At 36.4% G+C, this 24,452-nt stretch overlaps 1 protein-coding gene across 1 annotated transcript; it reads left to right on the top strand.

The window, feature by feature from the left end:
* The first annotated feature begins 133 nt into the window (after positions 1–133).
* Positions 134–18,654, top strand: LOC114416856 (probable bifunctional methylthioribulose-1-phosphate dehydratase/enolase-phosphatase E1). The gene is made up of 12 exons (XM_028381890.1): positions 134–406; positions 897–1,033; positions 1,548–1,643; positions 3,158–3,277; positions 3,599–3,688; positions 3,873–4,046; positions 4,256–4,411; positions 9,918–10,067; positions 10,171–10,272; positions 17,006–17,115; positions 17,198–17,316; positions 18,278–18,654. The coding sequence occupies exons 1-12, from the start codon at positions 196–198 to the stop codon at positions 18,367–18,369; spliced, it is 1,557 nt and encodes a 518-aa protein (XP_028237691.1). The 5' UTR covers positions 134–195; the 3' UTR covers positions 18,370–18,654.
* Positions 18,655–24,452: the final 5,798 nt, after the last annotated feature.

The following is a 24,452-nucleotide window of genomic DNA, read 5'->3' on the forward strand; positions in this document are numbered from 1 at the left end:
TGTAATTGATAATATTATTCATATTTTAATAATAAAGATTAAAGGAAAATTAAAATATAAAATATCATAAAAAATTAAAAGGAAATTAAAATACAATAAAAAGGTAAGTAGTATAGGGATCTAATTTAATAAATGTTAAAATTGCTTCTCCTCTGGATCGCCCACACAACACACCCTGCAAATCTGTATGACCCCATGGCTGCTGCTACTGCTACTGCGGACAGCGTGTCCTCGCAGGCATACCTTGAAGGAAACGCAGTGAAGGAAACGAGAATTCTGATATCAGAACTCTGTCGCCACTTCTATTCTCTCGGATGGGTCTCTGGAACTGGTGGCAGCATCACCATCAAAGTCCACGATGACTCCATTTCCAAACCCCACCAACTCATACTCATGTCCCCTTCAGGTCCCTTTCCTCTTTTAATCTTCTTTTTTTCTTTCACTTCTATGCCCTTACCATATGTTAACTCACCTTTTTCTTTTCTTGTCACTTTGGTAGTTATTGGTTAGGCCAAAACACAATTTTGGTTATTTTTTGTTTCAGCTTAGTCTCGTAAATTTAAAATGTTTCACTTTGGTCAAAAGGGTATATGTTAGTTAGACCAAGTTGATGTTTCTGTCATTTACAACACTAATTTTGTCGACTTGGTTATGCGTGACAAATTGTGAGAGATGTCATGTCAGGCAAAATTGACACCATTAGTGCAAAGAACTGAAGGAACATTTTGGTATAATAGAGACGCTTTAAGAGACCTGAATGAAACTTTTTAAACTCAGGAGACCGAGCTGAAAACAACAAATCCATATGAGGGGCCAGAGGACATGTATACTTTACATTGATCATTGCTTTATTTTGTGTCATTTTTTTCCTGAAAATAACTAAATATGTTGTGTAGGTGTTCAGAAGGAAAGAATGGAACCAGAGGACATGTATGTGTTATCTCACACTGGATCAGTCTTGTCTGCTCCATCTCCCAAACCTTACCCTCATAAACCTCCCAAGTGTTCTGATTGTGGTCCACTTTTCATGAAGGTTAGGTTAGTTGATGCTGCACTGAATGATTGGTGTAGAGTTTAATGCATTCATTCTATGTGACATGATGCAACTACCCAGTATTGCTTTCATGTACAATTTAAGTTGCAGTATGCATTCAGAAAGTTTAATTGATGTCACCACATCTTTGGAATTGGTGGGTGATGTTGAACATGTAGTAGAAAGGGGTTCTAGATTCCTGCCGTTTATAACTACATTATGCATTTTGTTGATGCATGCTTCAATGTTCCAATCTAATCTTTCTGTATCTTTTCATTCCCAGAAGAATATATTTGTACTTTTGTTATTTTGAAAGTTGAAGCGTCTGGTTGTGAATTTTTCATTGAAAAGTTGTCTTTTGTCAAATCTACAATAGGCTGACCTTGGAAGCTTATTCTTCTTGTGCAGGTTTAGTTAATATTTTATATATATATATATATATATATATATATATATATATATATATATTTTGACATGAGTTTGAAATTAATTTGCATTTCCCTTTCTATTCCAGGCATATGAAATGTGTGATGCTGGGGCAGTTATCCACAGTCATGGAATAGAATCTTGTCTTGTAACAATGCTCAATCCTTTAGCAAAGGAATTTAAAGTAAGCATTTGTGTTTCAATGTTTTGTAAACTTGATTTGTTTTGCAACTAGAGATTCAAATTCAAAATTATGATACATAGTCATCTGTATCCTTTGATCTTTAAATTTTGTATGAAACTGATAATAGAATGTGAATACGAATCACATAAAATGGTCTCATTACTTGGATATAACAATTTGGGCCTATTTGGATAAACTCCTGAACAAGAACTTATAGGAGAAAAAAATAAGAAAAAATAAAATAAACTTCTCCATAAGTTAAAATTAGCTTATGCATAAGCTAATTTGTAGAAGATCTCTCATATTAGCTTCTCTAAAATCTTTTTTTTAACTTATACGTAGGCTAATTTTAGCTGACGGAGAAACTTATTTTCATTTTTTCTTATTTTCTTCTCTTATAAGTGCTTATGGTGAAGTTTATCCAAATAGAGCCTTTGTTGAGTGCTCAGTTCCAGGTGGGCAGCAGAAATCCTGTGAAAAAGGGGCCCTTAAATCTTAATTATAACTAGAGAACTAAGGGGAGATGAGATTGTATATGTAGTGCTAATTGCCTATTCATTTTAGTAAGGCAACACTTCAAATTCCTAAAAATATGACCCTGGACTTCACTACTTCAATGGACACTCTTGTTTGCATTTTTTTACTCTTTAAATGCACTTACTTATTTGAAATTTTAATTTTGTACATTCCTAAAGATGTGAGTACCCAAATAATCCCTTTAACTTATGAGACTTCAGAATTGGGTGATAGAACAAGCCATTTTATACCTGAGACCAAATTGTGAGTGTCGCACGTTATTTTTTTCTTGGGAGTAACCATCACACATCAGCTTATATATAGGTATCATGAATATGGAAATAAAGAAATTTTAAATGGTTCCCTCGCACCTTCTGTTGTGTAAGTATAATAACCATTATACTTGATCATGCAAGTGTTTGGACACATAGCTTTCTTGTGGGTAATAATCGTTTCTTTTTTTTTTTTTTTTTCGAAGGCTCTCTACGAAATCTGGCAAAAGTAAGTGACTATTCTTCCAAACTTAGTTGAACCAAAAATGTACTAATCACATTTGCTTCACAAATTAAAATTGTTTGCTTTGTAATTTTTATTGATTTTATAATGCTGATCTCTCATAAGGAGAGAATAACATCAGAGGATCTCTATAGTCATTTGCATGAAACTGTGTCGCATGGCTTTTAATAATAGGGTCCCCTAAGGTCAAAGGAAAAAAATTAAGGTATTTCTCTTCCTTAGATGTTCCACTTATGCATAAAGTTATCCAATTGTTATGGTTTAGAAAGAGTTAATTATGTATAGAAACATAGGGGGCTTGTAGTTTTTTTAGCTGTAAGGTAAGGGGTGGGGGTAACAAGGAAAGCAGAAGAGCACTTTGAATGGCAAACATAATTTTGAATTAGCTGTAATTGTGACTCATTTTATTAAATTGTGTGTTTCAGTAATTTGTTTTTCTCTGCTTATTTTGATTTGATTCTGGTTGTCTTCACAAATTGCAGATAACTCACATGGAAATGATAAAAGGAATCAAGGGGCATGGTTATTATGATGAACTTGTGATCCCCATAATAGAGAACACAGCCTACGAATATGAGCTTACAGAATCTCTAGCTAAAGCTGTATGTTTCATTCTGAAAAATTTTCTAACTTTCTGATTTTATGAATTTATGCAATCGTTAATATTGAATAAATTTGCTTCTGTTAAAACTATATTGGTTTTTCTATCATATCCATTTTCCCAGTGGATTCAGGATTTACGAAAGACACAAATCCATTTGTTGTTTACATTTGTGTGATATTTTTCTTCATGCATATCATATACATGTAGGTTAGGAGCCCCTGAAGGTTACATAGTCCATATGGTGTTGCACTATTTTTCTCTCTTTTCTACTGTTTTTTAGTTATGTGTTACCTTGATTAATCTTTTATCCAATTTGTAGATTGAAGCCTACCCTAAAACAACAGCAGTGCTTGTACGCAATCATGGAATATATATTTGGGGAGACTCATGGATCAGTGCTAAAACTCAGGTCTGTGTAAATTGTTTGTCCACAGGAAGGGAATGGAATCACATAAAAATTCATGTTTATTTGAACTTTCTGCTTTGAAGTTCCAGAACATAAAATACTTGGTGATGAAAATGTATAGCTTTTTATTTCTTTGGGATGTTTGTTTATACATTATCTTCTTGTAAAATGGGTGGTTTTATTTCAGGCTGAGTGTTATCATTACCTGTTTGATGCTGCTATCAAACTTCACCAATTAGGATTGGACTGGTCTACTCCTAATCATGGTCCAATAAAAAGTCTTAGAAGTCTAATGATTGCTGGGGAGTCAAATGCATCCGATAAGACAAGGAAGGCTAGTGGTGAAATTGATCCATTTCCAGTGAGATGATGTTCTCTATCTATTTAAAACTTTAGGCCTCCAAACTTGTCAGTAATATTGTTCCATTAAATTCCTCAAACAATATCCTTTATGCTCAGTTGACAAGTAATGCAAATGGCCAGTTTCTTAGACATTTGAGATATCATGGAGTTGTCTTTCCATGTAGTTTCAAATTCAATAGCTGATAACTCTCTCTCTTTGTATTGCAGCGTTGCATTGTCCTTGACATTGAAGGAACTACTACTCCCATATCATTTGTTACTGAGGTTCTCTTCCCATATGCACGTCAAAATGTTGGGAGGCATCTATCTGTGACATATGATACTCCTGATACCGAAGCTGATATTAAGTTGCTTTGCTCACAAGTAAGATTCAAATAGAGTTGTATGATTATGTAATTTATACTTATGGAATGGGAACCTGGACTGAGTTAGGCTATGAGCTGTAATACTGTTAGGAATCTTCTACACTCTCTCACCCTCACACACTCACCACAGAGTAGAGTAAAGAGAATAGCACAAGACACAGAATAGGGAAATTGAGAATGAACTTGTATTGATCACTCTATAACAGAATTTCATTACAAGAGAGGCACTCCTCTCTTACACAAGGCAAGTCCTTGTCACAATTACAAAATGAGCCAAGCTGCCCTCTCATCAAGAGTCAAGCCTTATTTATATAAACTCCTTATGCTGAACTGTCATAACTGATTTACTATAAATCAGTTATGACCCCTAACTACTTACTTTCTATTCTTTCTGCTGTAAACCAGCCACGGCTTTGGTACAGTCACAGACTGACCTCCACCCTCATCCCTAACAATACCCCCCCCCCCCCCCCCTCTCTGAAAAAACCTTGTCCTCAAGGTTGAAAAGAGGGAATTGCTCCTGAATAAAAACTTTGTCCACCCAAGTTGCATCCTCAGCTGATTGTCCCTGCCACTTTATCAGCAATTGCTGCTATGCATCATGCCCCTGTTGCTGAACTCTAGTACCCAGCACCAATTCTGGTTGCACTTCCTCAGGCGCTACCTAGGAGATTTGTTTCAGCTGTATGAGTGCCTATTGCCAGCTTTAGTTGGGAGACGTGAAAAACTGGATGAATTTGAGCTTCAGCAGGAAGTTGCAGTTGGAAACCCACAGTTCCAATCTGCTTCACCACCAGATAAGGACCATAAAACCTTGCTGCCAATTTAGGATGTAACCTACTTGGCATAGATACTTGCGTATGGGGTCTGATCTTCAAATACACCCAGTCCCCTGCTTTGATCCTTGAAGGTATTCTATGGGCATTAGCATGCCTCATCATGTGATCCTGAGCTCTTCCCAAATGAAACTTGAGTTATTGCAAGACCTCATCTCTTTCCATCAAAATCCTGCGCGACCGCTTCCACCATTACCTCCCCTGGAATAAATCTGGCAAAAGGAAGCACCCTCCCATACACTGTTTCAAAAGGGGTGCATTTGGCTGCCCCTTGATAAGTTGTGTTGTACCAGTATTCTGCCCAAGGAATAAAATCTGCCCATGCCTTAGGCTGCTCAAAACTGAAACATCTAAGATAGGTTTCTAGGATTCTGTTCAGAAATTCTGTTTGCCCATCTGATTGAGGGTGATATGCTGTGCTCATTTTCAATACTGTGCCTTGCATATTGAATAGTTCCTGCCAAAATTTGCTGAGGAAGATAGAGTCTCTGTCACTGACTATTGATGCAGGAATACCATGCAGCCTGACAATTTCCTTAACAAACACATCAGCAACTGATCAAGCTGAATAAGGTTGCTTCTATAACAGAAAGTGGCCATGCTTGCTTAATCTGTCAACAACTACTAGAATAGAGTCAAACCCTTTTGATTTAGGCAACCCTATTATGAAATCCATGCTAATATCTTCCCATACAGCATTAGGGATGGGTAAGGGTTGCAATAGTCCAACGGGAGAGGATGTCAAATATTTTCCCTTTTGACATATGTGACAAGCAGCAATCGTCTCAGTCACATATTGCTTCATTCCTTTCGAATACAAAGACTGAACAAGTCTTCTATAGGTTCTGTACACTCCTGAGTGGCCACCAAAAGGAGTGGAATGAAATTCCTTAAGCAATGGAGGGATTCAAACTGATTGAACTGACAGAACCAACTTGCCTTTATGATACAATCTACCATTTTCCAGAGTGTATTAGCCATGTGAATTGGGGTCTTTCTGCAAGTCTTCCTTGATCTTGGAAAGAATGGGATCAGCCTCAACCTCCCTATCAATATCTGTAACACCTTGCCAGTAAGGTTTGATAACTCCCTGCGACTCCTTATTCTCTTCTCTCCTTGATAAAGCATCAGCCACCTTATTTGTGGCCTTGTAAACAATATCGAATTCATACCCCAAAAGCTTTGCCAACCAATTCTGTTGGCTTTGGGTAGTTATCCATTGATCTAGCAGATATTTTAAACTCTTGATCAGTATATATTGTAAATTTTCTGCCCACCAAATATGGCCTCCAATGTTGAATAGCCAAAACTAAAGCCATTAACTCTTTTTCATATACTGATTTCCTTAGAGAAGCCTCATATAAAGGCTTACTGAAATAAGCTATGGCTTTTTTATTTTGGGAAAGCACAGCCCCAATTCCTTCTGCACTATCCTTTCCCTACTTGAAACCCTCTTTCTTCAACAGATTATTCAGAGGTCGTGCTATCTCGCCATAGCCTTCAATAAACCTTCTATAATACTCAGCCAAACCAAGAAATCTCCTGACTGATTTCACTGTCTTAGGCATAGGCCATTTCAACACAGCATCCAATTTCTTCCCATACATGGCCACACCTGCTCCAGAAATAATATGGCCCAAGTATTCCACCTCTTTTCTACCAAAGCTGCACTTTTTTAAATTGGCAAAGAACTCATTCAGAATCAGCAGTATTAGGAGCGATCTAAGGTGTTCCAAATGTGCCTCTCAACTATTACTATACACCAATATATCATCAAAGAAAACTAATACAAATTTTGAGAAATTGTAAAGTGGAATTTATAGCAAATTGAAATGTTGCTGGGGCATTTGTCAACCCAAATGGCATCAACAAGTTCTCATATATAGTGTCCTTGGTGAGTGCAAAAAGCTGTTTGGTGAATGTCCTCATAGCACATTCTTATCTGATGGTAACCAGCTTTAAGGTCTATCTTATAAAAATATTTGGCTCCATGTAGCTCGTCCAATAACTCCTCTATTACTGGAATAGGAAACTTATTAGATATTGTGACCTTATTAAGGGCTTGATAATCAGTGCAAAATCTCCGGCTACCATCTTTCTCCTTAACCAGAATGACAGGATTAGAGTATGGACTGTTGGATCTTGTAATTCCTGATGTTAACATCTCGACAACTTGCTTTTCAATTTCATTCTTCTGCAAGTAAGGGTACCTGTAGGGTTGCACATTGACTAGATCTACTCCTGATTTGACAGGAATTCGATGATCAACCTCCCTTGTAGGTGGCAGTCCCTTCCTTTCAGCAAAGACCTGAGCTCAATCCTGCAACACCTCAGCCAGTTGTTGCTGCTCTTCTTCTGAACCTTGCCATTGATCACCCTCTGCACTCTGGTCTGGTTCCAAAACCCATAGCCAGGAAGCCTCTTCTATTTCAGGGAGTTTGAGAAATGTCTGGGCAGAAACCAAAGTTCTGGATAGTTTTGGCTCTCCCTTGATCTCCACTACTGTCCCTTGGCTCTTAAACCTCATTGATAAATTCTTTCAATTAGCCTTGACATCCCCCAATGTTTCCAACCAAGCCACTCCTAAAATTAACATCCACACCACCCAATTCGAACAAGAAAAACTCCCCTTCCACTGCATAGGCTCCCATCTGCACCTTCAACCATTTACAGCATCCTTGAGTTTGTTTCCTGTTAACATCTCTCAACCTGACTCCATAAGGTTTGGTAGGTGCAACTTGCAAGCCCAACTCCTGCACCAATTCCTTGGAAACAAAGTTATGACTCACGCCACTGTCAATCAGAATTACGACATTTCTGTCGTGAACCGTGCGTCTCAGTTTCATAGTATGAGGCTATGTAAATCCTCCTATGGAGCACATGGACAGATCCATCCATTGGCACTCCACCTCAAGTTCCTCTGCAACTATATGAGGATCCTCCTCCTCTACTTCTGTTCGCATAATTTCCCCTTCTTCATTGATCCATTCATCCTCAGCGAGAATGATCAATCTCAAATTCTTCTTTGTGCATTTATGACCAACCACAAATGGTCCTCTGCAGTGATAGCACAGTTTCTGATTTCTCCTTCTCAAATATTCCTGATACGGTAGGTTTTGTACCCCACAATTCCAGAATGCCATAGTTGTGCCTTCACACGCCTTACTTTCCAACGAACTAACAAAGTTCGACTTCGCTTGGCTTGTAACCGAAGTACTTGGATTAAGGTGACTCCCCGATTAAGGTTTTGCGCCTCTCCCAATTCGAGTTCCTGTTTTTCCACTTCTTCAAAATCTCCCGCCAATTCCATCGCTGTAAAGAGATCATTCAGTTTATGAGGTCGAATTCTGCACCAGACATCTTGTCGGAGTCAGGCGAAGAAGTATCCCATCAATTGCTCCTTTGACACTGAAGACATTTGTGCCACCAACAATTCGAACTCCTAAACCAACTCCACCACACTTCCTTGCTGTCGGATCGCGGCTAACCTCTCAAACACCATTTCGTGACCAGTTCCGCCATATCGTTTCAACAATGCCACTTAAACGTCGTCCAGTTGCGAACTTGCGCTTTCTTCTTCCAATATTGAAACCAGAAGATCACATTCCCCTCCATACTAATGAACGCCAATCGCAAACATTCACTCTTGGCAACCTGTTGCAGATCGAATAATTTTTCTGCGTGCGTGATCCAGCCAAGTGAGTCATTACCTTCGAACGAAGGCATTTCCACCTTCTTCATCCACGAATTAGGAGATTCCGCTTCCTCCTCCTCGTCGTGCACCTCTGATTCCGCCTCAGACTCCTACTCTGATTCTTCCTCTTCCTTATCACTACTTCCCGCCATTAATCCTTGATGCTCCATCATTATCTTGATCATCCTTCTTCTTCACATGAGCAAGTGTTGCTCCCTGACTCTGCAAGGATTTTTGTAATTTGCCGGTAGTGGATTTCAGTGTCGCAACAGAAGATTCCAAAGCAGTGATGCACTCATCAACGTGTGCCATGAGATCACCAATCAACAAATCAGACCAGTTGTTAGGAATCTTCTACACTCTCTCACCCTCACACACTCACCACAAAGTAGAGTAAAGAGAATAGCACAAGACACGGAATAGGGAAATAGAAAATGAACTTGTATTGATCACACTATAACAAAATTCCTTTACAAGAGAGGCACTCCTCTCTTACACAAGGCAAGTCCTTGTAACAATTACAAAATGAGCCAAGCTGCCCTCTCATCAAGGGTCAAGCCTTATTTATATAAACTCCTAATGCTGAGCTGTCATAACTGATTTACTATAAATTAGTTATGACACGCCTAACTACTTTCTATTCTTTCTTCTGTAAACCAGCCACAACTTTGGCAGTCACAAACTGACCTCCACCCTCATCCCTAACAAATACAGTACACTGGATGGTTATGCTTTATTGACACTGACCAATATGTTGGGATAGGAATGGATTCTGGTTTTCAACTGCCATATACCATTGTGTCTGCCATTATTATTGGAAACACTCACTATGATTTGTAGTTTGTCATGTTTATTTCATTCAATTTTTCTTTAAATGATCACACTCCATTTAATTTGGTATTTTTATACATGTTAGTATGTTGCTTATATTCAAAGATTTTGGACCACTTGACTTCCTTGCACCATGACCATAGGTTCAAAGTGACCTTAAACAAGGGATTGCAGGTGCTGTGCCTATTCCCTCTGATGGTGCTTGTAAAAGAGCAGTCATTGATGCATTGGTAACTAATGTCGAAGCTATGATTAAAGCAGATAGAAAGATCACTGCCTTGAAAGAATTGCAGGTAACTAAATAATTTAGCAAAACTAATGTGAAAAAAATGATGGTAAAGAAGGAGTCATTGCTGCTCTTTGTTGAATTTAAATTTGACAAATTTAGCTCTTCAGGGTCATATGTGGCGCACTGGTTATGAGAATAATGAATTGAAGGGAATAGTTTTTGATGATGTTCCAGAAGCTCTAGAAAAGTGGCATACCTTGGGCATAAAGGTTGCAATTTCTTTTTCATAGCTCCATATTTCTGTCTGTTCCAAATTGCTAATTATTTTCCTTCTCTTAACATCTCCTTTATTATATTTCTGTTTTTGTCTCTTTTAATTGCAAACATTTGACAACTAACCTCAGCTGAAGTTTAAGGACAGTTAGGAAGATTAAATCTATTCCTAAAGAACTCCTCCTTAACAAAAGAGGGAATAGAGTTCCACCAAGTGTGTGAATCCCTAGAGGAAACACCAAAATTAGCAAGTTTGTCTGTACAAGAGTTAGCTTCCCTATAAATATGAGAGCAAAAGAAAACTATATTTTTTCCCATCTACTTTTAATCTGCCAAGGGCAACAGAGGGGCTCTTAAAAGCCTGCTCTTCTTTTTGTAAAAATATAGTTTTCTTTTGCTCTCATATTTATAGGGAAGCTAACTCTTGTGCAGACAAACTTGCTAATTTTGGTGTTTCCTCTAGGAATTCACACACTAGGTGGAACTCTATTCCCTCTTTTGCTGAGGAGTTCCTTAGGAATAGATTTAATCTTCCTAACTACAGGTTCTGCTGATTTGGTTGTTGGGTTGTGGCCTAGTTCCCCCAACTTTTGTTACCATCTTTTTCTCCAGCTTTTAATTTGATTCTGTCCGGTTGTGGGTTTGGTTGGGGGCGCCAACCTAGTTGGGGTGATCGCATGATTTTTAGTCTAGTAAAAAAGGGTAGAAGATATTTGAGGAAATTATTAAAAGAGATCCAATAGTGAATAATATCCTTGATCATTTAGCTTTTTTTTTTTTTTGGAAGGCAAAAATATATATGTATTATTATAGACAAAAACAGTACAAGGGGTACTGGATAAATGAAATACAATGCACCAGTGGTGCTGCCCTCCAAAAAACCCAAACTAACCCAACTAAAAAGGTTATCCCATACATTTCTTCCCAAAGAGACTTTAGGGTAGCAGAGGTGGGATCTTGGACAGAGAATGGGTGGGTTTGGAACATGGTTTGGAGAAGACACTTGTTTGATAACGAGGTGCAGTTAGCTTCTAAATTCATTGATCACATCCACCAAATCAATTTAAACAACAATCTCAATGACACCTGGGTTTGGAGAGCTGAATCCACTGGGATTATCTCAACTAAATCTGTCTATCAAGTTATTAAACTTGAACTTCATGACGAAGGTCAGCACCTGGGATTCAAGAATCTTTGGGAGATCAAAGCCCCTCCTAAAGCTCTATCCTTTGCTTGGAGGTTACTTTGGGATAGACTTTCCACGAAGGACAATCTGATCAAGAGGCAAATTCAGGTGGATAATGATTTATGTCCCTTCTGCCATAGTCAACCTGAAACTGCATCCCACTTATTTTTCACTTGTGGCAAAATTATGCCTATGTGGTGGGAATTCTTATCTTGGGTAAAGGAAGACAAGGTGTTTCACTGTAGGCCAATGGATAATTTTCTCCAGCACTATTCCTCAGCAGCATCAAAGGTCTCTAACACAAGAAGGATAATGTGGTGGATATCAGCTACAGTTTCAATCTGGAGGCTCAGGAATGATATCATTTTCCAGAATCAAGCTTTTGATATTACTAGGCTGACAGATAACTCCTTGTTCCTATTATGGACCTGGCTGAGGGGGTGGGAAAGGAACTTCCAGATTCCTTATTATTGTTGGTCTTCAAATATGTCTACAGCTTTTAGTTAAAGCTTCTGTTAGTAGGATTTTCATTCGTGTAGGGTGTTATATCTCCTGATCTTTCAGGATCCTATTTGTAATATGTAGTACCTCTGGTACTTTTATTCTATAATATAAATTATCTTGGCCTTCCAAAAAAAAAAAATACAGGTTTAACCAAAGGATTCCGAGATATTGGAAGACCAATGGTTAAAACTGATGTTGTAACCTTTTTGTCTAGCTTTTAACCAAGACCAAGCTAAGAACATTGCATCTTCCATGACTTTCAGTGGCTCAAATGATTTGTCCTGGAAAATGAGGAGGTTCCTATGCTTCCATATGGTAATGGTCAGAGCAACCCACCATCCACAGCAAGAACTATGATTTTTCTCTGCTCCAAATCTATCACAAAACTGAAGAAAATGGTCCACTGGAGAAGCTGGGAGAGGTCCCATAGCCTGTATCCAACTCATGGACTCCCACCATAAACCTACTGTCTTCTTGCTATTGAAAAATAGATGCCCCACCTCCTCTTGTTCTTGGCCACATAGAGGACAGGCAATGTCCTGAATGATCACCCTTCTCCTTGTGAGATTAGCTCTAGTGGGGAGTCTATCTCTTAGAAGCTTCCAAGTGAAAACTGCAACTTTTAGAGGAATTTTCATTTTCCATTGTAGTTGTGAGGTTCTCCCATCAGAGGCTGGTGTAGAGGGGGTTATCAATAATTTATATGCAGACTTAGTGGAATACACACCACTAAGGTCAGCTTTCCATATCATAACATCTTTAACATGTCTCTGAATAGGTATGGAATTAATCTCCTCCATAAAATTCACAGCTTGATCACTTTCATGATCAAACAGATTCCTCCTCCATTTGAAGTCCCACCTCCAACTATCCTGGTCGAAATTTCCCATCATTGAAATGAGATGAGCTTGCTGTTTATTGATGAGAAACAGCTGATTGTATTTCTGTTGGAGAGTATAATCCTCCCCTAGCCACTTGTCCGCACCCCACCTTCCAGCTCATGCATTGCTGAAAAATGCTTTGATCAGCCTGATGATACAGCTTTGTTAGGTCCCTCCACCAACCAGAATGCCCCCCTTGGACATGAGCAGACTGCAAAGCATCCCAACCTCCATACTTTGAATTGATTATCCTAGCCCATAGCTGTTGGTGGTCAGAAGCTAAGGCCCATATCCATTTGCCCAACAAAGCTGTATTGAATTTAGCTGTCTTTTATCCCTAGGCCCCCCTTAGACTTGGGGAGACAGACAATGTCCCATTTCACCCAAGGAATTTTCTTATTATCTTGGTCTCCTCGCCACAGAAAATTCCTTTGCAAGGTCACCAATCTGTTTATTACCTTTTGAGGAATCTTGAAGAATGATAGCAGGTATATTGGCAGAGCATTAAGAACTGAGTTAATTAGAGTGATCTTCCCTCCCATTGATATGTTTTTCTGTGCCCACTTAGATAGCTTAGACTCACATTTTTTTTATTAGAGGCTCCCACACTAGACTGTTTGAAGATTTAGCCCTTATAGGAATACCCAAGTAGCTGAAAGGGGTTTCCAATTGCCTACAATTCAAGGTTTGGGTTGCTGCATTGATCCAGTTAACATCACCCCATATAACTCCAAACTGACTCTTGGCATAATTGATCTTCAAGCCTGATACCATTTCGAAACCTCTCAGCAAAGCCTTCAAGACCACAACATTATCCCAATTAGCCTCACCCACAAAAACAGTATCATCTGCATACTGCAGAATGTTTGTGGGTTCTTTTTGCTTTCCAACCCTGTAGCTTTTGTATAGTTGTTTCCGGACTGCTTCCCTCATAAGGCCTGTAATGCCTTCTCCAACTATATTAAAAAGCAATGGGGCTAAAGGATCCCCTTGTCTCAGCCCTCTAGTTGGAATAAACTCCTTTGTAGGGCTGCCATTAACAAGAATAGATATGGTTGCTGAGTGGAGGCAAGCTGAGATCCACTTTCTCCATTTGAGACAAAATCCCATTCTATGCAGCATATAATCCAAGAAAGACCATGAAACTGTCATAAGCCTTTTCAAAATCCACCTTGAAGATCATGGCTGGATTTTTACTCCTAACAGCTTCCTCAACCACCTCATTAAGTACCAAGATACCATGAAGTATATGTCTGTCTTTAATGAAAGCTGTTTGTCTTTCATCAATTAAGACAGGTATGACATTCCTCAACCTGTTTGCTAGTAGCTTAGCTATCACCTTGTACATGCATCCTATCAAAGAGATTGGTCTATAGTCATTGAAAGACTGTGGGTGGTTTACTTTAGGGATTAGAGCTAGGAAAGAAGCATTGCTGCCTCTAGGGAAGCAGCCATGGACATGGAACTCATCCACGAATCTTCTAAACTCAGGTTTCAACACTCCCCAAAAGTGTTTAATAAAATTGAAATTAAAACCGTCAGGCCCAGGGCATTTGTCTCCACTACAACTCCACATAGCTTCCTTTAATTCCTGATCTGTGAAAGGAAGAATTAAATCCTCTCTCTGCCTATGAGAAAGTGAGGGAAACTGAACTCCATCAAGGGCTGGCCTGGAGTAATTCTGTTCAGAAAATCTCTTTAGGAAGAATTTCACAGCTTCAGCCTTCACTGCTTCTGGTTGCTGTACCCACCCTCCATCTATGAGTATTCCTTGGATAGAATTATAATTTCTCCTAAAATTGATTACCTTATGGAAATAGGCTGAGTTGCTGTCACCTTCTTGAAGCCATCTTGATCTAGATTTCTGCCTTAGTAGAGATTCATAGGCAGTAGAAACTTCCCACAGCTCTTGTTGAAGGGATTTCCTAACCTTGATCTCATCCTCAGACAGAATTCTGGTAGATGCTATGTCTTCTACTTCATTTAACTTTTGTTGAATTCTGTGAATCTCCTTAGAGTTGATGTTCCCATACTCCTTACTCCACTGTTTGATTGACAATTTTAGCATTCTCAGCTTGTTCTTAAGCAGAATTCCCCCCCATCCAGGTTGTTGTTCAGCACTCCATGTCTCTCTAACCAATCTTTGATACCCTTTCTGATGAAGCCACCAATCAACTACCCGAAAAGGCTTAGGTCCCCAGTCCACTTTCTTAGTTTGCATAATGATTGGGCAGTGGTCAGAGAAATCCCTTGGGAGGGTATATTGAGAGCTATCAGGCCAGGAAAGCAGCCACTGTTCTGATACCAAAAAAACGATCAAGTCTACTCTTCACCCTTGCATTGGGTCTTATCCAGGTATAAGTACTGCCAACACATTTAATTTCCTGCAATTCCATCTCAGATATCCATGTATTGAATTCTGAGATACTCAAAGGATCAGCACATCTTTGGGATAAGCTGTATCTTTCTTCTTGGTTTCTAATGCTATTAAAGTCTCCCATGAAGCACCAAAGACCAGGAGGTTTAGATGCCCTCAGCTGCTTCAATTCATCCCAAAGGAATCTCTTCCCAGCAAGGTCACATGGGGCATATATGTTGACCACAAACATCCTTTGATTAATGTTTACACACCTCCCTTCCAACATTAAATAGTTACTGGCTTTCACTTTTCTATCCACCTCAAATACAGAATTGTTCCATAAACAAAGCAATCCCCCCGAGGCTTGAACTGAGGGAACATAATCCCATGACGAAGATGAATCCCCCCATAAAGCCTAACAAATCCCTTTATTAAAGCTCTCTTTTTTGGTTTCTTGAAAACAAGCTATGTCCACCTTATTCTTTAGAATGGTCCTTCTAATGGCGGCCCATTTGATACCCCTCCCCAATCCTCTTGAATTATAAGAAAGGATGATCATAGCTGCTGGTTTTTAATGCCCATCTCAACTGCCATCTTGTTATCTCTGGTGTCCATGTCCTTCATAAGCTCCTGGACCTTCGAGGCATCACCCCCATGGGTCAATCCCAGGTCTTTAACCAGGGCATATTGCCTTTCCACTTCCTCTGCTAGACCGGATGATGTGCAATCAGATTTTAAGCCTGTATCTGAGTTCACTGTTGGACTCTTAGGATATTGGGCCTTTCCCCTACTGGCCAACACCTCCTTTCTTCTAACATAAACCTTGGTGACAGATTCATGTGGGCCCAGAATCTTAGGGCCCAAAACACCTTCAGGCTCATTGGGGTCCTGTTGATCGTTGTAGGTGTTGACTAGAGAGGCCTCCTTTACATGCTCTTCTCTTTTGCGGGATAACAAATCCTCAGAAGAAAAGTCCTCCACCTTTTCCTTTTCTGTGCATGTAGTTTTGTTTCCAAGGACTACATCAGAAAGGACTCTGTGTTGGTCTACTCCGTTTTGTTTGACCTTTTAACTGAGTTAATGGCTTGTGTGATCTATGTAAAATGTATCCAACCTCACCTGGTGAGAGAAGACTATTGTTGCATTGTTCTATTTGACAAGTCTTAGAATTTGTGCTTAGGGCCTCTAACTCACTCCTACAAAACCGGCTTAAAAACATTAGTTTGAAAGTTGAGGACTTCCCAAACTTTATAACTTAGATTTAAGCCATATATCTCTAGTCGACATAGGACTAAACTACCACCCTTGAGGATAGAATTACAGCAATTCCCAAAGATACCGTAACTAAGGTAGGCAAGGAGTGACCCCAATTAAGGAGAATCTCCAACACTTCCCCCCATGCCCAAGGCTACTAGCCCGGAGTGTGGCAAATGCAAGTGGCCTAACAATGAATTTTGGATAGGTTCTGATACCATTTTAGAATTTTGGCTTATGACCTAGCTCAATCCCATAATCCAGCTTTAAAAAACTGCCTTGTAAGCTAAGGACTAGCCAAGCTTTATAAGCTCTATCTAAGTCATATCACTATTCGATGTGGGACTAAACCACCACCTGTAAGGCTTCAATTAAGGCAGCCCCAAAGAGGCCGCAACTAAGGCGGGCTAGGAGTGACTGCAATTAAGGTGACTTTCCAACAAGAATGGAGTAAATAGATGTAACACATTTTGGATGTTTGTTATCTGATATCTGGAAGACCTTTTTTTTTGCATTCTAATTGCTATTTTGAATTTGTGTGACAGGTATACATATATTCTAGTGGCAGTAGATTGGCTCAAAGGCTAATATTTGGACATACAAACCATGGGGACCTAAGAAAATATTTATCTGGCTTTTTTGACACCACAGTGGGGTAATGTTTCACTTTATCTCAATGTTGCTTTTTGACAATGCCTGTCTGAAGTAACCTATTTCATCCAAAACTTTTTTTGCAGGAACAAAAGAGAGACACGCAGTTACGTTGAAATTTCTGAGTCTCTTGGTGTTGATAAGCCATCAGATATTTTATTTGTCACTGATGTTTATCAAGAAGCTACAGCTGCTAAGGCAGCAGGTATGTGCCTTGCAACCTGATATATTGAAAATACTAAGTACTGGTATTATAGCTGCTTTGGGAGCTATTTAATTTTTTATACAAGCTCTTCTTCCTAATCATCTTGGTGCTTTTGGAAGCCTGAAACCCAATTTGGCATTGCTTGAGTAGTTGAGTCAATATTTTTCCTAAATAACCATATATGTCAAACTAAAACCGGCACTAACCTTTGTTGTTAGTGTAATACAATGCTGAGCTATAGTCTCTGTTTTGTACAGAATCTTCACATTTCGTGAGTGTCTGGATTTCTTTTGAAAAAACATGTATTATTAAATTTCTGCATCCAATCCATATAAATGACGCAAAAACCAGTGTTATTGGCTTCGATCTGATGCAAATCCATCTAGTTTTGGGCAATCAAACAGTTTTTTTTGTTTTTACATCTGATTTTTTTTTCAATAGGCAAATAATTTTATAAAATTCCTCAATTTAAAAAGTAGGAATGCTTTTTAGTTCAAATACGAAATTGTGCTGCTTATTTTCTTAAATTCAATTGGCCAGTGAGATTGTTTGTTCTGCATATCATTAACACAGAATATCCACCATGATTGGTTATTGATTGATTACTGTTTAATTCGTGAAGTTTTGTACTGAAACCGTTTGTTCTTAATAGAACTACTGTTTTAAAAAGTATACATCTCTGTTCACATGTGAATAATTAAGAACAATAGAAAAGACAGCATCATCCATCCATGGGGAACCATGGAAAATATGAACTTGATAATTGATATCAATTCTGGCTCGGTAAATGCAATACAGCCTGTTGATGTACTTGGTACATCATTTGTACATACACTTCTCACTTTTTGTCTCATTGTTCACAGTACATTAGTGTGAAGGGTATAAGTAGAACTTCTCCAACCTGTTTTTTAATATTTTAGTTATGCTTTTTTATGCACATTAACAATTGCCCATGTTTCAGGCTTGGAGGTGATAATTTCTGTTCGACCAGGAAATGCACCTCTCCCTGAAAATCACGGCTTCAAGATGATCAGTTCCTTCTCTGAGATCTGAAAGTAGATGCTCTGAGACCTGAAAGTAGATGCAGTCATCTGAGACTATGTTAAAGGGAACATGGTAGCTACAGATATTGTAACTTCCATTTCAAATGAAATATATTGATGGAGCTAATCCAAGTTGCAGCTTTACTTGCCTTGTTTTTCAGATAATAAGAAAAAGTAAAACCTCCTTAAGTATTAACTTGAAAAAAGTTTGAGATCAGAAAATGAAGAAAAATTGTAAATTTATTTTGGAATATGTTTTGAAAACATATAAATAGAAAACCTGTGTTCTCACTTATTTTAGGCACAAGTCACCTTTGAAAACCAGAGTCAAAATTGCTAAGAGAAAAAATTCTTTAGGGGGTTGGTTTGGTAGAGTGAAAAAAAAAATAGGATGGATGGAAATAAAAAAAAAGATTAATGGAAATAAAGTGGAACTAAAGTGTTTATCCGAAGAGAAAAATAAATAAATAGGTGAGAAATAGGGTAGTGAGTTCTATCATTTTAAAAAATGTTTCTACTTTATTTTCTATCCACCAAACAATACTAAACAATTCCATTCTCTCTACCGTCGCCCTTGTATGTCCTCAAAAGCAAAAGTGAAAGTTTCCTTTGCAGAATCAAAGGAAAAAAAAGGTGATTTAGTCATTTCTAAAATTAAAAAATAAGGTAAATTATAAAATGTCATTAATGAGAAAATACTTTATCCCCACATATTTCCTTGTGCTTAAAATAAGAAAATAAAAAATAAAATAAACTTAGTTCCATTTTAAATTTTAATAATAACTAAATCATAAATAATTTTCAAATATAGATTTTAAAAAGAAATTACTCCAGATTATTTTTTTAATTAAAACCAATTTTTTAATACAGTTATCAAATAGGACTTACTTAATTTACATTTTCATTAGTATTGTTACTGGACATATTCAAGTTGATGTTACTCCAATCCAAATATTCAATTTATGTCGTCTTAATGCATGAGTTTTTGGATGAACCATCTTTGTTTTCGGTTTTAGGATCAACCAAAGAGATTCAGATTTACTGTAGCCTGAAGATAAAGATAATTGAGTAGGTCATGTGTCATAAATCTAGTATCAACCAAAGAGATTCAGATTTTTCTTTTTCGCTTAAGTTATAATAATTGATGTTTGTATTGATAGTTAACCTATGAAAGAGTCTACTTATAGGTGAAATTAAGGTGTTATGTACTAAAATATTGATGGGTGGGTAAAACCTAAAAGGAAAAGGATTGTTATTGGGTCAGAATAGATAGTATGGAAGTGTCATGCACATCGATTTTTAAAGGATGTGATAATGTTATAAGTCTTACATTAAGTGAAATAAAATGTGTAATCTGATACTTACTAAAGCTAAGGTTTTTTCAACTAATGGATTAGTTTTTTAGGATAGACTTCCACCCATGCTCAAGTCATTTTTGTATCTATACTGCTATTCTCCTTTGAAAACAATTATGTTTAATACACTCTTGGAATAAATGTAGGAGTATTTATAAGTTAGGTTGGTTCAGGTTTGGGAGAAAATGAAATTCGAACCGATTGATTTATATTGATTCAGATTTCAATTTATTTTGTCTAACATGAACCAAATCAAACTGATGTTGAACGGGTTGATTCGGTTCAAATCATTGGATATCAAATAAAAAAATTATTTTGAATAAATATATAAAATAGCAATTTTATCCCAAAATTAACATATAATATTGGCATACACCAAATTAGCCAAATCTATTGTGAGAAGGTTCAGAGGTCAAAGTTGTACTGTCAATGTCAACTGGGTGGTGGTAAAAAGGAGGCTCGATAGCATCATCGACCGCCATGACAAGGTAGAATGACAAGTGGAGGAGGATCTATAAGGGGGTGTTTGGTTTGGTTGTTTTCTGTTTTTATTTTCACTGAAAACAGAAAACGGTGATGAAAATGTGTTTGGTTGGATTTCTGAAAACATTTTCAGTGAAAATGAAAACAGGAAACAACCAGAAAATGAAAACAATAAATTCTCGTTTTCAGTTGAGAACAGAAACTTCATTTCGGGTAAAATGAAATTGCGGTGACAATGAATGTAATTTTAAGCAAATCTAAAAATACAAAAAGACAAGAAGTCAATATATTATAAATTTTCAGTATTTTTATTTCATGAAAACAGAAAACAAGAAGTCAAACCAAACATGTGTTCAGAATTCTAATCTTTTGAAAATGAAAACAGTTTTCCGAAAATGAAAACAGAAAATAAAAATGCAAACTAAACACACCCTAAGTTTGCGAGTGCAGCGCCCTTTTATGATTATGCGGGAAAGGAAAATAAAAGTGTCGAATAATTAAACAAAAAAAAATGCCTTCATTGAGTTGGAGTTCAAATATGATGCGTGATTTCAAGTTACATTTAATAAGTCACGTGTTCATGTAACTTGGGAAAGACTTTAATTCTTGCAATGGGAAGCCCTTGATTGATTATTTAAAAGATGATATAGAAATTACACTTTTTTTTTTACTTAAGAAATGCTCTAGAGAACTGATTGATCAAAACACATAAATGCTTTAGAGATTAAATATATTACATTTGAATTTATTTATATGTTCATCAACTCTTTTATTTTTATAGAAGTAAATAATTATAAATAAATAAATAAATATTTTTTCTCTCTACCTTCGTATCGATTTTATATCTTTAAAACAAAAGTTAAGATTTTATTTCACCAAAAGATGTTATCTTATCATGGTGACAGATGATAAAGATTTATAAGACGTTAAAAGTTAAAAAAAAAAAAAGATAATATTTAAAAAAATTACATTAAAATGTGTGTTAATCTATGGAGAGACACAAGTGTAATTTAGCCTCCAAAAAAGGCAAGGATAATTAGAGACCAAGGTCTTTTTTTTATGATAAGTACATTTATAAATTGCAAGCTTTGTCCTTATATGGTTATATGATTTGAGGTTATTGTATTTTTTTATTTATTGAAATATTTTTGCTTACTTTAAATTACTTTTATATATTATGTGTGGATTATCTAACCATATTAGATTTCAAAAAATGATATACCAACCTCTTGTTTTTTTGAGGTAATGATGCAGACTAACCTCTTCTGCTAACTCTCGTTGGTATTTGATATTTACTATTTAATATTGTATAAAGTGTCATTAAATTTTATTCATTAATAATTGATTAATATTGTCATCGATACTTCTCAAATAAAAATAAATCAATATTATCATTAATACTTATCAAGTCAATTTCACACGGATTTAGATATAATCATAGTTGATATTATTATAAAGTTTTTTTTTAAGGAGATATTATTATATGGTGGAAATAGTATACTTACAATTTAAATTGAAACAAGCCCGAGTACTAAATTCTTGTCAAACTCTAACAGAACGCCACACTAAATTTAGTTAAAGTTCATATGACATGAAATTAAAAAGAAACAAATTAGAATTTCATCAAAATATATCAACCTCAAACTTTCATATGTTCGTCTCACTAATTCCTGAACGTTTTTCTCTTTCACAGTTCTTGAGGATAAAGTTAGAGAGCCAAACTAGTTTGAAAATGAATAATATATTTGAAAATTCTGCAATAAGAAAAGAGAAAAGAATCCAATTACTTCATAAAATAGATTAAAATGCAAGAATTGTGAAAAGATTAAAGTAAAACCAAAAATAGATTTAAAATTATTTATACGAAATATCCATATTAGCCTTATTGTAGCGAAAGTATATTAAGCTGATTTTGTAAAATGATACATTTAAGTTCATTAGACATGTATCAGTATAATTTGAAGAAGAATCAGGTTCAGGTGATTTCATCGACTTGCCTCCGATATGATATTATCATATTAGTTAATAAATTTGTCACATTATTTTAAAATTCTCAACTTGGTCAAATTTATTAATTTACATACCAACAAATAATTGGATACAAGTGCAGAAAAAATTGCGTTGATAATATAGTCTTCATATAAAAATAATGGAATGTGGTCCCATTTCTTAGTTTTGGAGATTTGTGACGATGGTGACAGATCTTCATAATAACGGAGGACTAAAGTGCAATAAACTTACATATTAGGATTAAAATATAAAAACCATTAGTATCATTTGGACGGAGCATCCAACAATTTTTGGAAGCATTATAGAACGCTCCAAAAATGTGTTGTATAACATAATGAGAATTGAGAAGTACTTACAAAAAAAAAAAACATAATGGAAAGTTATATTTGCTTAAATAGGATAATAAGGTCCTTGAAGTCTGTTTTCTTTAGTAGCTTGGTCCTTTTCTAGACGACCTAATTAACTACCATATTTGTCAAAAAAAGTGATCAGAAACCCCGGAACTAAAAGATGTCCCTAATTGAACAAAAGCTGGTAGAAAAAAAATTCTTACCTATTTTTTTTTTCACTGCACAAGCAGTTGGGTCCAACCTACTTGTACCTAAATGACAAAACACAGAGTCTAAAAAGTAGAAGAAAAGGAAAAAGTAGTCATCACATATTCTCTGCTCTTGTTATTTACATATGGGTGCTAGCTCTTCACTTACCTTAGTTACTTTCTTTCTCTATGATGATTATGTCAAAACTCAAAAACCCTACTTTCTTTTTCTCCATCTTTAGACTTTTGTATAGTCAGTTTGTCAATCCTACTTGAATTCATAACCCCCCACTACTACAATCTATATGAAAATCTAAATCAACAAAAGGAAAAAAGAAACAAGGAGTGAAATAGTAAATTCATATGTAACCTTGTGAATTCAGCAATTCTTTAATTGTTTTGCAAGGGTACTTAAGTTTGGTATTTAAAAAAATAGTGATATAGAGTAGAAAATTAGTTGTGCCAAAGTGTGAGTTATATTTTATATTAGTAGATTCAAACATCTCCTTTGAATAGTCACTGTCTTTTACCGTTTTTTAATAAGAGCATTTGCATGCTTACCAATCTTGTAGCAAATAGCATTGTTAATTTGAAAAACCTTTGGCAGTCACAAATCACAATTATTGATAAGAGCTCATAAAATTTTATTGAGTCATACATATCTCTCTCGTTTGCTTCATTATTTTATTACATCTTTCTCCCCTTCTTTCAATTTTGATGGGATTGAAACAATTTAAAACCTTATTACCAAACTTGTGGAACATTAATTCAGCAAACTAGTAATCTAAAAAGTAGAATTTATGCTCAAGATGAGAATTTTGGCTTTATGTTAGTCTGATGCATAGTGTTAGTCATCCACAGTACAAGAAACAGAACACCAACTGAAGAAAAATGCTTACTAATTAGATGGTTTCATGGTTTCAGTTATAAGGACAGTTAATCAGAACAATTTTAGTTATCAGTAGACAGCACCTACATACATAAGCACTGTGATGTAACAATTATTACAGACAGGACAGGGTACTGTCATCGTCTAATTTTATTTTATTTTTTCATTTAAAAACAAAATAAAGAAGGCAAGAAAAGGAAAAGAAAAAAGGTCTATATACTTTACTACTTGATCTGAAAGAGAACATGATAATTGAGAACTAGTAATACATAAACATGATTTTTCAATTTCAATTTTCATCCAATAGAAGTCAGATAAGGGAAAACCAAAAACCAAAACCCAAAACACATCATCACCATTTTTGTGTGGTTTGAATTGCTTAGAAAACTAATTCAGACTAAATTTTACATAATTACCAATGAAGAGGGACCCCCTTGAACCTTCATTGAGTTGACCCACCCACCTTCCTTTTGGGTACAGCTATCTTTGATTAAAGACATAGGATACAGTTAAGTCCTTAGTACATACACTGTTGTGCAGTAAAAATGTGTCCCAAGCAATAATCCTCATTTCCTAGCCCTCCCTTTGCCTTCTTCTGAGTCTCTTCATAACTTCTCTTTAGTGGTTGGTGTGAAATTGAATTGATACACACATGATCATAAATTGGGACACCCTCTCTGGCTTATGATTATTCCCTTTTGGATTTGTGGTTTAGTAACAGAAATTGGAACATGAAGAGACAAATACAAAATTAAAAACAAAAAGAACTCATCTAGTTAAGAGGAGAAAGAGACTGTAATAGTAGCACTATTCTAAGG

Source organism: Glycine soja, chromosome 6 (genome assembly GCF_004193775.1).
Source record: "Glycine soja cultivar W05 chromosome 6, ASM419377v2, whole genome shotgun sequence".
NCBI classification, from domain to species: domain Eukaryota; kingdom Viridiplantae; phylum Streptophyta; class Magnoliopsida; order Fabales; family Fabaceae; genus Glycine; species Glycine soja.

What these genes read in the sequence shown, in the direction of transcription:
- LOC114416856 (XM_028381890.1), top strand. Translation starts at nt 196, where the DNA reads ATGGCTGCTGCTACTGCTACTGCGGACAGCGTGTCCTCGCAGGCATAC. An exon ending in TTAAGTTGCTTTGCTCACAA is followed by an intron (nt 4,412 to 9,917) that starts GTAAGATTCAAA and finishes CCATGACCATAG; the next exon opens with GTTCAAAGTGACCTTAAACA. An exon ending in GGCATACCTTGGGCATAAAG is followed by an intron (nt 10,273 to 17,005) that starts GTTGCAATTTCT and finishes TTTGTGTGACAG; the next exon opens with GTATACATATATTCTAGTGG.